This window comes from Ursus americanus, chromosome 13 (assembly GCF_024610735.1).
Source record: "Ursus americanus isolate L20-20 chromosome 13, mUrsAme1.1.p, whole genome shotgun sequence".
NCBI lineage: Eukaryota > Metazoa > Chordata > Mammalia > Carnivora > Ursidae > Ursus > Ursus americanus.
In genome coordinates, this window is record NC_142139.1 from 50436013 (window position 1) to 50451353 (window position 15341).

Sequence of the window (15341 nt, forward strand, 5' to 3'; positions counted from 1 at the left end):
GGGGGATGACAACAGATGGCTGTAAGTGGGCAGTTCTTAGTTCGGACTGAAAATCGTGTTTTATCCCATCCCCAACATTTTAGTGAAGTCATACTTAAATCATATTCCAAAGATTACAAGAAGCTTACATTAATATATGAATCAAATGGTGTCACTTCTGTGAGATGTCTGAGCATGTTGTACATGGCTCTCTCCACCTCTCCCCCCTCATCTCCACCACCCGCTCCCCACGTTCATCACACCCTGGCCACAGCGGCCCACTTTCAGTTCCCTGGATTGCTAAACTCCTTTCCTCTTCCTGGTGTTCTGGCCCCTTCTGCCTCAGTGGTCCTCCCTGTTTCTTTCCTTGATCAATTTCTGTCACTCTTTGAGCCTCAGGCAGCTTGTCACCTCTTCAAGAGAGTTCTCTGATCTCAGAATAGGTGAAGCTTCCTAGTTATGTGCTTTCATATTCCTTATCACTATCATAATTATGAATCAACTGTGAAATAGTTTCTTTTGTTTCTCTGTTCCCCCTTCGACTGTAAGCTCTAAGGTGTCAGAGGCTATCCAAGTCTCAGGCACTGTAATATTTTCAATGCCGAGAATTGATGCATAACAGGTGCTTGAATGAATAAGCGAATGAGCATTTTACGAAAACCTTATAAAGCTTTCAGAGAAACAAACTATTACAATATTGCTTACTTCCAGACCTCAAATCTCCTTGTCCTGTCTTGAATGGATATGGGCAGCATTCTCTGGGTCACGTCATTGGCAGGAGACACACATACATGCTTTATAAAGTAACTTTAACTTGCATAAAACAAGCCCAAACAGCCAAGCATTATGCAATAAAACTTCACTTAACCACCTTAAATAACTAGGGTATAACATAAACATGTAAAACTATTTGTTTTGTTTAAAATGATCTGACTTGTGTATACTAGCATGGATATTCATATAATTCTTACTATAAGTTATTTTGAAAATGTATATGGTTGGAAAAAAATTGCAAGAAAGGAGTCTCATAGCTATGAAATCTCTACATGTTGAAACCTTTTAGTACATGATTGTTACTAAAGTTAACGTGCTCTCCTTCCCCGAAGGCTCCAGCAACCCCACTGATATATCCATGACCTGTTTCTGTGGCCTTTCGGTCTTGAATTACCCTGCTGAGTCAGACAATTGGAGAACAAATTAGCACCAACTGCAGAGATTTTTCTGATAAAAAAAAATCTGACCTTAAAAAACCCAAGCCTTGAATAGCTTTCTGTCAGGATGCTAACAGTTCACCGAATTTGCATTAAAGGATCTAAGGTTTCATACACTCTCACTCATATTTCCTCCACTGGTCTTGTCTTAACTAGGATGGGTACGAGACCCAACTGGTTTGTCAGTCCATTTACCAGGATAAATCACTATCCAATTAAGGGAAGGGGAAAGGGGAAATCTAATTCTATTCTGGAACAGCTTTCAAACCCGTGGCTGCTTCCCTATTATTTCTTCTCATACCCACACCCACCTTTTCTTGTTTTATTACCTTCTACCCAATCAGACAAAAAACAGTAAGAATACATGTTATGTTTTGAGGGGAGAGGTCAAACACACGCCTAACTCCCAGAGGGAAGAAATGCCTGTGGATGGCATCAAGTCTTTCCCTATAGTGACTGACCTGCATATTTTTAAATTATCGGACCCGTCATGGTAGGTGGCAGGAGGCTTCTGCATGGAGTTACTCCCCTGGAACCCGGCAGTGTCCACATACTTGCCACCTTCTGCTACTGTCAGTATATCAGGGCTGGAATCTGCTTCTGAAAGTCTTTTCTGGATTGTTTCATACTGCCCGAGATGATGCAAGAGCTGCAGATCTCTGTGGTCGTATCTGCCTTTTCTCTCCTCATGCTTCCTTGAGGATCTCTCAATCTCAAAGGATCCTCGGGGCAGGGAAAGACTACATTCTTGGTACCTTGTGCCTTTTCCTCTGCAGAGATTTAAAGAGCAGCTCTCACATTCCGTCAGCTCTTGTTGTCTTTTACCTTTGGATTCCACATCTACCAGCTCCGTTCCAGGAGGAGCGGAAGGCCCATCCACGTTTCCGCAAGGCTTAGTGCCATTTCTCCTTCTTCTTCGCGACAGTCGGAATTTAACCTGGGCTCTTCTTTTTGCCTGAATCCAGTGAGTCTCGTCTGCGGAAGATGAATCTGAAGAATCTGCATAAAGCTCGCTCCACCTGGGGCTTGTGATTTGAAAATCATTTCTTTTCCCTTTTATCTGTTCTTCGGCAGGCTCATATCTCTCAGAGGCCCTCCTCCTTCTCCTAGGCCTCTGTTTTACTGCTTTCTTACCAGACTCCTTCCTAGCAGGGCTCAGCACCATGACAGGGGTGCATTGCTCAAATGCATCTTCTGACATGTCATGCAAGATGGCAGATCTAGACAAAGCAGCAGGCAAAGGATGGGAGATGGGAATGGAGAGGAGAGCCATAGGAAGACAGAGAGAGAGAATGATGAAAATGATAGCATGGACCAGAAGTTGGTAAATAAAGATCAAATGAAGAAAATGCACTAAAGGGGGAAAAGTTAAGCCAGTATAAACTGTCCACGGACAATGTAAGACAGAAGCAAGAGCCACACAGTGTCGGAGTATAAAAGAAGGCTACAAAACATTGGTCTAAACAAGATTAAATAGGATCATTTGCTGAGCACTTACCTGCAGATGTCCTGAGTGGATGGACAGACAGACAATCTTGACTGGCTCCTGGGAGCTGTCCCTGTTGTTGGACTGCTTGCCTGGAGAAACAAGTTAGATAATTTGGCATCTTGGTTAAGGTAATACATGGTCGATATCTTGCTTTTTTTCCACATATTTAAAAAATTACAACAAACGTGGCTGCCGGTCATGTTGCTCATAACGCAGCTCACAACATATAGGAAGTTAGAGGGCTCGTTTTGCAAAAGTAAAACTTATTTGAGGAACTTGGAACAGCTGAGATGCTGTGCCACTTTGCTGTTGCTTCATTTATGAGAGAGGAAGATGATTCCACAAGTTTCTGTTCTATTTACTGTAAACATTTGAGTGGGATGGCTCCATTTGCCTTGGAAACAATGGGTAACATCTGACTATTCTATAATACAAAGGACATAAAGGCTATTATGTGACAAGGTTGATAACAATCTGGGAAGCCTAAATAATCAAACAGCCATTAGACTGCTAGATACTGCCTGGGAATAACATGAAGTCACATCAAGTCCCTATGAGATAATATATTCGAAAACGTTTTGTATTTAAAAGCCTATAGTTATTACCATTATTATTTCATCACTGAAACTAATAAAATCCTTCCATCACAACATTATTGACCTTTCATATCTTTTAACTCTCTGACGGTCCCGAGGTTGAGAATAACAGAGCCTGAGATAATTCAGATTGTTAGCAAAAAGTTGAGCACATTTCACCAAACTCCTACCTTTGAAATGCATTTTCTTCACTGACTTTGACTTCTTTAACCTGTTGTATTTAATACAGATGGTGATAAATCAAAGGCTAGAATGTGCTGAGAATTGGCTGCGCGCCAGGCATTGTGCTGTGGCTTTATCAACTGTCTCCTAAATCCTTAGAATAATCTCCCCAGGGGGCAACAGTAACAACTAACAGTTTTGAGTGAATAGTATGTGCCGATCACTGTCAGTGAATTTTCACTTGTCCGTTTATTAACACTCATGAGAAGCGAGTGTGTTAAATGCTGTGATCATTTCCATGTTATCGATAAGGACTGCGAAGTCGCTGCTGCTTCTATGGGCGTAGGTGCTAGAGCAGAGGTTTGGGATGAGGAATCTTGCCCTTTCATTTGTTCTCTTACCCACCTGGGAATACTCTTCTCCTTTACACAGGAGGAAAATAAGGGGGGCCCTGATCAAGATAGATAGATCTCTCTCTCTCTCTTTGTAGCTTCCAGAAGGTGGAAAAGGCTAGAAAATGGGATTTTCGCTAATCCCTCCAGGAGGAATGCAACCCTGCTACACCTCGATTTTGGCTCAGTGAGACCCATGTTTGACTATGACCTTCAAAACCATAAGCTAATAAAGTGCTGCTTTAATTCAACAAGTTGTGGTGATTTGTCAAGGAGTCGTAGGAAACTAATATAGAAGATGAGACTTGAGCTAATCTAAAAGGCAAGCAAGAATTATCAAAGAAGGGATCAAAAATATTCCAGGCAGAGGACACAGAGGCCAAGAGGGAAGGATGGCTTTCTCGGGGTGCTTCCACAGGCTGATTTATATCTGCACACTTCTGACTTACTATTTTTGGAGGTTTCCCTATCAATCCATGAACACTATATTATTAAAATATTTGAATGTCATCTTTGAATACTAGTCCATGCTTGATTATATCCTTCAATATTTATATCAACAGTCATTTACTTCAAATTTTTATGCAGATTAACTTCATTTTTTGCATCCATTGAAGAGGTATATAGCCAATTTTTGTAAAATATAAGCATTTCTGTACTCTATGTAGTAAACAGTAGGTTTTATTAGATTGCGTACTGCTTACCCCACATACAACCATTGAGGATAGTAGGGAGTTCTGCATGCAGCAGTCGCTGAATAAAGTGAAGTTTACCACTCATTATCTTTAAAAAAAAGAGAGATGAAGCCCAAAAGTGACCTCAAATCACTGATGATATCATAAAAGTGAACCAAAATATGTTGAGGATCATAACGGATACCCGTGGCTCCTTAATGATGTGTTGAAGCCAATTCTACGAAGCTGTACAGGGAAAGGATGTTGAAACAGACATAATCAAAATAAAAAATTATCATCTCACAGGTATGAGCAAATGAGTGTTCTACAACGAGAACGTGATTTGTCAATGATAATAACACAGAATGTTAAAAAACATGCAGCTTCCCTTTGGAGGGTTTTTTGGTCCACCATGAGACTGAATCAAATAGCATTTATGTCTATAAGCCTTAAATATTTTGAAGGAAATAGAAATCCTTACTGTCCATCAAGAACCTTCAAACAGCTCCTATCCAACATTAGTTGATGCATGTTCAGTTCGGCTGTGGGACAGATGCTATAGTATCAGCTACTGTAGCGAACGCTGTTAATGCCACGCCATCCCCTCGGCCTTCCTCTGAGTCCACCTGGACTGATTCCCACTTGAGTGCCCGTGTCTCTTGGGTTCTATGCCCTGGGTCTTTGGTACCATGCGCTCTCGCTTGGCTACACACAGGCACAACCTGGAAGTGTGGCGTAAGTTAAAACCTCTGGGGACGACTCTTGGACTGAAGTCGGGATACCACGCTCTAGATTTTCCATTCTCCCAAAGGATAGTTCTAAAGTGGCTTATCGTTTCTCACATGGTCCCAAACTGGATTATGGCCCTGTTGACCCTAGCGCATTAACACACCCTTTATTGGCATTTCCCCTTTCTTTCTGTCTTAATTTACACAAGCCTGTAGTGCTTCCTGGGATCACTTCCTAGAAAAACTACCTGCACCCAACTAAGACAGTGGAATCTATTTGACCAGCTGATTGATATAAAATTAACCCTAGTTGTGTGACTTTAGATTTATTTGTTTAGCAACATGAATTAAAGGTCTATTATGTAATAGATACTATGGCGAGTTCTGGGAATAATAAAAGATAGCATCCTGAAGGAGCTTCTTGTTTAGTGGAAAAGAGATTCAAGTGAACAGGCAATTTTCATATAATCTCATATATCCTAAAAGTCTAGTAATGGGAGTTCTGATGAAGGAAAGGCACCTCACATAGAATGGAGCAGAGATTTAAAGTAAGTGTCCTACAGGAAATGACGCCCGAGCAAGAAAGAGTGAATGTGAACACAGTTTTATAATGACTGGGGGAGGCTGTTGAGTGAGATAAGAAGTGATACAAAGTCAGTATAAAGGAGTAGACAGAGATCCTGTATGTGACTTTGAAGTTTTTGAATTGTACCCTCAGATGAATAGAAAGTCATTGACAGATATTCAGCAGCAAATGGAAATGATTGAATTTGGGCACTAGAAAACTCACTTGGGCAGCTGAGAATTGGAAAGTCCAAGAGTGACTATAAGCAGGGGAAAGAATTGGTATTCAATATATCCAAGATGCGGCAGGGATTGGAAGAGGAATAGTTTAAATAATATAAGCCCAACTGGTTGTTTTATTTTGAAGTATGATAAGAATTATTTCAAAAATCAGTTGAAAAAAAGTAACATGGGTAAACATCTTTAATGTTCAATGAAAAATTTTTAATAAATTTAAGTGGGATGAGGGGTTAGAGTAGTTCTACCAGATATCAAAACATAGTATGACTCTTCAGAAATTAGGAGAATATGTGTGTGGAAATCTATCTATCTATCTATCATCTATCTATCTATCTATCTATCTATCTATCTATCTATCTATCTATCATCTATCTATCATCTATCTATCATCTATCTATCATCTATCTATCTATCTATCTATCTATCTATCTATCTATCTATCTATCTATCATCTATCTATCATCTATCTATCTATCATCTATCTATCTATCTATCTATCTATCTATCTATCTATCTATCTATCATCTATCTATCATCTATCTATCTATCTATCTATCTATCTATCTATCTATCTATCATCTATCTATCATCTATCTATCTATCATCTATCTATCTATCTATCTATCTATCTATCATCTATCTATCTATCAATCTATCTATCTATCTATCATCTATCTATCTATTATCTATCTATCTATCTATCTATCTATCTATCTATCTATCTATCACTCTATCTATCTATCATCTATCTATCTATCTATCAATTATCTATCTATCTATCATCTATCTATCTATCTATCTATCTATCTATCTATCTATCTATCACTCTATCTATCTATCATCTATCTATCTATATCTATCTATCTATCTATCATCTATCTATCTATCTATCTATCTATCTATCTATCTATCTATCTACCTATCTATCTATCGTCTATATCTATCTATCTATCTATCTATCTATCTATCTATCTATCTACCATCTATCTATATCTATCTATCTATCTATCTATCTATCTATCTATCTATCTATCATCTATCTATCATCTATCTATCTATCTATCTATCATCTATCTATCTATCTATCTATCTATCATCTATCTATCTATCTATCTATCTATCTATCTATCTATTAGCTTTCTATTCCTTAGTACTTAATAAAGTTACATTTCAAATTAGTGGAAAAAAGCCAGGTTATTAAATAAATAGCATGGGCAGAAATGACTAGTCATTCAGAAAAATGTAAAGCTGGATCCCTTCCTTAATGCTTACACTGCAGTTTAGGTGGATGAAAGACTTAAATGTAGTGAAATAAAAATAAAAACATGAGAAAGAAACATAACTGAGTATGTTTATAATATTGTGGAAGGGAATCCCTTTCTTGGGAGGACATGAAATAAAAAATTAACATAGGAAAAGACAGTTAAGCATGGTAATTAAAAAAAATAAAAACTTCTAATTTATAAAAAAGAAACACACTCACACACCAACATCACCCTAGATAAAACTCAAAGACATAAATAATGCCATATTTCATTATATATATGATAGCTATATAGCTAATTCCTATAGTACTCATAGATTTCTTACAAATTAAAAAAAAAGAAAAATTGGTTGATCTTAGAAAAAAATGAGTAAGACACACAGACAGGTATAGTTCACAGGGGAGAAACTTCACACGGCTTTTGGCCAAGTGTAGAAGGGTGCTCAATCTCAGTGAGCAGACAAATGCAAATTCAGTAAACAATGGCATTTACTTCCACTTGTCAGATCAGCACATTAAAAAAGATTGATTAATACCTAGTATAGCCAAGGTTGGGGACACCAAGCATTGCCATATATTGTTGAAATAATTGTAAATTGGCACAACTTATTTGGAGGGCAATTTGGTAAACTTTATTAACATAGAAAATGTCTATGGTAGTCAAGTCAGAAATTCTCACGGGAATCAATGTTGAAACACCTGCAAAATCCCTCAAAGATATGTTCATTATAACAAGAATGTTCATTATGGTTTTGTTTGTCATAGCAAGAAATTGGAAACAACCCAAATGTTTAGTTCTTAACATTGAAATCCATAAGCCATTTTAAGAAATGAGATATACCACATACATGTACACAGAAGCTCGCGCACACACACGTCTAGGATATATTTTTAAGTGAAAAGTTAAGCTTCAAAACTGTATATGGTATGACCTCACTTGGGTCAAAAATGCTTTCATGATGTATGTTATCATATGAATAGGACACATTTGGAGGAGCGTACATCCAACAGTGATTATCTTTGTGAGGTGGGATTATAAGAACCTTTATTTTTCAGGTCATATATTTTTATAATATTTTAAATTTTAATTTTAATAAAAGAAAATGTAACTTTTTAAATATTTACTTATTTGAGAGAGAGAGAGAGTGACAGGGAGGGGTGGAGGGAGAGGTAAATAGAGTCTCAAGCAGACTTTTTGCTGCGCGTGGAGCCCAACATGGGGGTTTGATCTCACGAACCCAAGATCATGACCCGAGTTGAAACCAAGAGTTGGACACTCAACTGAAGGAGCCACCCAGGTGCCCTAACTTTTTAATCATATTCACGATGATGTCATAAATGATAACGATTAATATCAAAAATCAGGATTGGTATTTTTTTCTCTAATATTTATGTGGTGAAGTCACTGCTTGTTTAGCTCCTTTGGATTCCACTTTCATTCTTCAGTTACACGTATTCAACATGGTATCTACGTGAAAGAATTGTTACGATGGTAACATGAAATCACTGATCAGATAACTGCTTTGCAGAATGTCCAAGAGTTGTAGTCAGATGCTAATCATGAAATATTAGATTTCTTTTTATTCATTCCCAGTAAATCATTTTTTCTCCCCACAGTGGACTCAACGGTATCCTCTCATTCAGAGAAGACACCTAACAGTTTAAGGTCAGTGATTCTCAATCCTGGCTAAAAGTTAGAATCACTGGGAAATTTTCAGATAAATATCTCTAACTGGGACTGATTCCAGAAGCTTTTGAGGGATGGGCTCCAGGGTACAGGACCTGACCATCAGTATTTTTAAAAGCTGCCGCAGTGACTCAATGTGCGGCCAAAGTTAAGAACCACTGGCTTATGTCAAAGGGGATACAATTTTACTTCTAATTTCAGATCAGATTTTTTCTTTTCCTGAGACTCCAGTGATAATATTCTTGTGAGCCTGATTTTTTTGAGAAACACTAAAAGTGTTTCCTAAATTCTCAAATCTCATGTTTATACATCTAGAAGAGATCTTGGACTTCTGGGCATAGTTTTACTACAACCTATAGTGTATGGAGATAAAAGGTCTGACTTTAAGTGTATAATTTACAGGAAGAATAATTACTCTCTGCTCACTACTACCTGCTGCTGGAGAACAGGAGAGGGAGACGAGAATGAAGGATGAAATCCCAGTGCCTTCCCTTCCCGTTTATCCACCCCGAGTTGAACATGGTTTGGGGAGAAGGGGTGGGGGCAGGACAGGGTATATGCAAGATTCACCAGGAGATGGTTGTGGGAGAACTAAGAGAATGATGTTTGTTCTCCCTTTCCCTGGGAAAGACTACAATGTCTTTCAGATTAGCTCTTCAGTGGGCAAGGGAGGTGCCTGATATATCACCTGTGTGGTTGGGTAGGAGCAACAGAGGCACCCGTGCCAGTTTCCCATTCTTCCAGACGGGGGTGAGGAAATCCAGATGTCTTCTTGTGCTTTCACAAGTGTGTGAAAGATAACTGAGATTGCTAGCCTGGGGAAGTAAGCAAGGGTCAACGAGAGTGCAAGTCAATGTGACTTTGTAACAGAAGGCCACAGAAAAGACTACCAGGCAAAAGGCCTGGCAGTGACAGTGAAAACTCAAATGGGTTGGAAGGTCAGAGCCCTGCCTGACTGTAACAAAGAGCCGGTCACCAGGTCTTGGTGCCTTAGCAATAAGTCTTGTAAAACCCTGCAGTATGGAACTCTAAAGAGAGGTCCATGTCCTAGTGTATTCTGAAAATTGAAGGAATAATGGGAAGAAACCTTGAAAGACTGGACGTGATAAAATTTTGAACTGGGAGAGACAGAGATCTTTTTTTGAAAAAAAAAAAAAAATCAAACATTTCCCAAATCAGCCATAAAGAGAACTCAAGAGCAAGATACAGGGAATGAGATTACTTTTAGAAAGTCACATGTTTTTTACCCCTGTATATGCAAAATTTATCACACTTCATCCTGGGAGCCATGTGGGATCCCTAAGAAACTGTGTAGCAAACATCTATACCATTGACTGATTACAAAATCTATATGTAGAAGACAGCAGTCTTGAGGTTGAATCTATAATCTTGTGGATTAGAAATGGTGCATTAAGAAGGATGAAGGCCAGACAAAAAGAAAAGAGTGGCATGACAAGTGGTCTTAATGCTCCTTTTGGGCACACCAAGTTTTGGAAGGAACTGAAAATCCTTTCAAAAAAAGGAAAGCGAAGTCTACCTTTGGCAACTCACATCATTAGGTCTGAGGCTTAGAGCAAGCCTAGATTCTTTGAGAGGTCTAAAGGAGAAGCTGCAGCTGATGATGCAGAATCTAGCTTGCCTTGAAGGGCCCTGGAAGGCCAGCAAGTAGAGCCCCACTGGTCTGCAGAGGCCAAGTTCTGCCAGCCTATTGGAACAGACAGTTGAAAACAGAGATGGAACAGTGATTGTCAGCAGGGAGGGCACAGCAGGGGATTTGTTTTGAAGTACCAGCTCGTGTCACTTCTTAAAAGCCATCCATTCCTACTGATACAGATTAGATCTAAGATGAGCTTGGGCAGCAGTCAAGATTGAACCACTGGGAGCAGATGATAAGGCTGATTCTGAGAGGAAGGGATATTTCTAGGGGGAATAATAGACACCCTTCTGTGAAGGAGTTGAGGACCCATCATGGTACCCATGCTACCTTGTAAAAGGTACACATCCTGGGAGATAGAGAAACGGATTCAGACGGTTGGCTTTGGTACCTCATGTCAAATCTCAGTCCACTTCTGGTAACTGCAGCCCTAGTGAACAATTCCTTTGTGAGAGCCAACTGACCTCCTGGTGAGAATGTCCCATCTCAAGTGAGTACAACCTCGTTTCTACTATCTACTCCTAGAACTATGGAAACCCACTTGGCTTTGCACAAGCCTGAATGCAAGGGAAATAATACCTCTAGGGACAAACCTTAAAAAAAGTGGCGGCCCGAGGCTTGTGGAAAAATGAACCATCCTCTCTGTCAGGTAGAAAATTCTGAAAGACGCTTCGGATATGTCTCAGGAGTCCCATTAGAATCATAACTGACCTCAAAATGCACCCTTAAATTGACTTTTTATTCACTGTTGTCTCATGTTTCCTAATTCCTCATTTATGATTCCTGGGATGACTTCTGAAATACGCCACCTGCACTAAAAGTCTTCTCACCAGTACTGCTTGGAGGGGAACCCAGACTGAGAGAAAGTTGGTAGCAGAACTAGTACCATAATACAGACCCACAAGATAGAATTTGGGAGCTGGGTCACTCATGATCAAACATCACAGGGAACTCTTTGCTGGTGGTAAGTGGGCTGGTGATAATGCCCAGTGAGCTGTAGCACCACGATTACTGGGTTGGCTGAGGCACAGGTGACAGGGAAGCAAGCAGTAGCCCCAGAATTTGTATAGTGAGGGGCAATGATAATTATGAGGATATGTGGTTGCTTGGCTTTGTTAACTGCCTTGGAAACTTCTATGAAAGAGAATGGCAGGGTCAGTTTGGCCAAATACCAACTGTGGGTACTTTGAGAAAGCCTGTGTACTAGGACACCCCAAAGTACAGAGATGTTACCCCAGGGTAGCTCTCTGCCAAGAAGGAGCAGAAGCTGGAGGATAAGTCATCAGCTCCCAGACCTTCAGGTGGTCAATCTTTGGAGACATTCTCTACATTTCATAAGAAGATCCTGGTGGAATCAAGCCCTGTTGCCACATCAGTGACCTCTTTACTTCACCCTTCAGTTGGCTTCCCCTTCTTTCTCTGTCTCACTTTCCTTCTGCCTCACTCCTGTTGCTTAGTGAACACTTCCCAAACAAGCTCCCGGTACAAGTCCTTGTCCCAGGCCTTGCACCCGTGAGAACCGAAACTCAGACACTGGAGGTTTATGGTGGGTTCTATCATCAGATAAACTGGTTAGCTGTTGCCCTTGTACCTGCTGGCCTGGACTAGCTCCCAAGTCTTGAGTTGTATGTCCTCTAGATGCAGGTCTGGTGTGCAATTTGCAAGATCAAGTTCCAGTCCTGGCACTTTCTTCAACCTGCTGCAGTTAATTTTCTAGAGAGAGGAAGATACTCTCACAGCTCTCACTGCCTCTCCTTTTTCTACGTTTTTATCTGTATACCGACAGAGCTTCGAGATTTATCTTCCTAAGGTACAATTTAGGCATTTCCTTTGCCTGATCAGAAGGCTTCAATGGTTCCTGACTACTTAATAAATACAAAGAGGCCAGTTTGGGATTTGGGGGCCTTTGTGTTTTGACTCCCATCTACTTTTCTGGTATTTATCTCAGCCCTAACTCCTCTTAATTCCTGAATTCCAGTAAACCTTGCTTATTTGTTGGTCAACATGATCATATCCATATTTATCATATTACCAAATATATCCCATACATTTTAAAAAAAAATGTCATTTATTTGCTTGAGAAAGAGAGAGAGTGAGTAAGAGAAGGTATAAGCAGGGGGAGCGGCAGGCAGAGGGAGAAGCAGGCCCCCCGCTGAGCAGGGAGCCCATTGTGGGACTGGATCCCAGGATCTTGGGAGCATGTCCTGAGCCGAAGGCAGATGCTTAACCGACTGTGCTACGCAGGCGCCCCATCCCATACTTTAATTTCGATGCTGTTCTCTGTAGAGAAAACAGCAAATGCGAAGCCATGAAATTTTCCCCCAGGGCTACCTCCTTTTCTCAGCTTTATGAGCAGCCATTCTCCTTTGAACTCCAACAGCCCTTTTAACATCTCTTATGGTTTCATCCTTGCTCTAGCATTTATCATCTGTGTTCCCATCTAACCATTTCCAAACCGCCACAATGTTCTATAGTTAATCTTTCTTGCTTCTTTTCCAGATTGAGAAAAGAGGCCACGTCTTACTCATTTTGGAGATCTTCATAGTGCCTTGGACATGGCAGGTACTAATAAAGAGTTGTGGGGTTGAATTGAGCTTGGCAACAGTTGAACTGAGTCGAACTGAGCTTGGTAATAGTTGGACCAAGTTGAATTGACCTTGGTAAATCCTGTTCTGATTGCAGTAGAGATAGAGATGACAAGCATATCACAGTGAACCAGGAAGAAAGGGCTCCATTCTCCTCTGGAAAAGAGGCAATCTGCTCTCCCACAAAATAAATGACCTGAGGCCAATGTTTGATATAATTTTTGAGGCCTTTCCTTGGACTTTGGAGTTAAAAAGCATATCAAATGAAAGATGTGTCTTCTGTTTTCTTTCGAAGATAGGGATTTCTACTTAGGAAGTGACATAACTATATTTCTCAGAGAAGAGTATGGCTTTAAACAATTTTTAAGCGGGCAGGGTCTGTTTAAAAAGAAAACATGGTAATTGAGGATACAAATGAATTAAAATCTTTTAAATGCATGGCCCTATTCAGCAGCAATGAATTGTTTTAATTCACTAGTTGGTACATTATGAGAGCTTGGTAATTTGTTCATCCCTTTAATAGGTGCAAGATTGAAATGTGGCTGGGGAGGAAAAAATAACAATTGGCCGGATGAGCAGAATAATATGTTCCTTGAAATGAAGCATTCTTTGTAATGGATGTTTATTTCAGATGATTACATTGTACAGTGCATTTAAGTGGGAAAAACAAACAAGAGGCCAGCTGCACTAATTTTATCAAAGTTATTTATATCAGCAGTGTAATTAAAGGCAGTAATTTCAAATTAGGTTTTCTGAGAATCCATTTATAGGCAACACAAGACAACTTGTCTCTATGGCATCCAGGCCACGATTATGCTCTGGGGGCAACGTTAACTACTGCCAATTGGCCTTGGCATTTTGAAAATTAATTATTGTTTTGAAAGATGCTAAAGCTATTACCTCCTGCTGCCCTGACCAGTTTAGATCCACTCCACTAGGAGAACCCAGTATATAATTTATGGATGTGACAAAGAGTAATCAAGCATAATCATTTACAAATGGCTTCTCTTATTTAGTAATTCATTAATAATACCTTATGAAGAATGATTCTAGAACTTCAGATGGGAAATGCTACTGCAGAAGCTTCATTTCTAAAAAAAAAAAAAAAAAGCCTCCACTCATTTCAGCAGTAGTTCATGAGTAACATGTTGAAGAATTAAGTATAAAATGAAATATTAAACTAGCTCTAGGGAACATAAATGGAACAAATCTTAAAGATTCTTTTTGGTTGTGAAAATAATATTTAATGACTAAAAAAAGTAATAAATTTAGAGAATGTATTTATGTAATCTCAGGGCTAGGGGGAGCTTAAAAAGGAGACCTGGTCTAACCCCCATCTGACACCATTATTCCATTTATAACATTCTCAATGGGCGATCATCCAGCCCATGTTGACCAGTAACAGAATTCACAGTCTCCTGAGACCATCCCTTGCATTTCTCTAACCATAGCATCTAACTGTTTCATCATAGTATCATATTGAAGTAACTTTCTCTGTGGCTTCCAGCACTAATTCTAGTTTTATCCTCCAAAACCACACAGAATTTGCTTTATCTCTGAATCTTTCTTCTATATCAGGGTCCCTTACTACTTACCTATCCACATATATACTGTATGTTTGCACCCTAGCCTTGATCTTTTTATGCAAGTTTGGAGTATACTTTTAGAGCAGTAAGTAATTAATTTTATCGGAAATGCGGGATGCCAATGATAAATCTGTAAAGGAAGATTTTAGACAATGACAGGACTTCAATGTTAGGCTGAGTAGTGTACTACATTATTCGATATCTAATCAGTGAAGGCTCTGATTAGGAGATAAGGATGAGGACAAGGGTCCTTTAAAAAGATTAGTATATTTTAAAATGAAAAAAAAAATCCATTTATAATAGCACCCAAACTATAAAATACATCCATATGCATCAATGGGACAGAATAGAGAGTCCAGAAATAGACTCACAAACATGATCGATTGATTTACGACAATGGTGCCAAGGTAATTCAATGAGGAAAGGAACATCTTTCAAAGAAATGGTGCTGGAACAAGTGAATATCTACAGGAAAAAAATTAATCTCAATCCTTAAAAATCACTTGCAATGATTCATTCAAAACAAAAGC

The 15341-nt window shown here is 39.3% G+C and overlaps 1 protein-coding gene across 2 annotated transcripts in view; it reads right to left on the reverse strand.

Moving 5' to 3' along the window:
- The window catches only part of MARCHF1 (membrane associated ring-CH-type finger 1), a 455826-nt gene that overhangs the window by 83106 nt on the left and 357379 nt on the right, over positions 1-15341 (reverse strand). The window contains exons 4-5 of one of the 2 annotated variants that reach the window (XM_045798702.2): positions 2689-2768; positions 1652-2410 (exon numbers count right to left, since the gene is read on the reverse strand). In XM_045798702.2, coding sequence (XP_045654658.2) covers positions 1652-2410; positions 2689-2768 — 839 coding nt within the window. The remainder of the gene's footprint in view (positions 1-1651; positions 2411-2688; positions 2769-15341) is intronic. The other variant, XM_045798701.2, reaches the window with a different exon arrangement.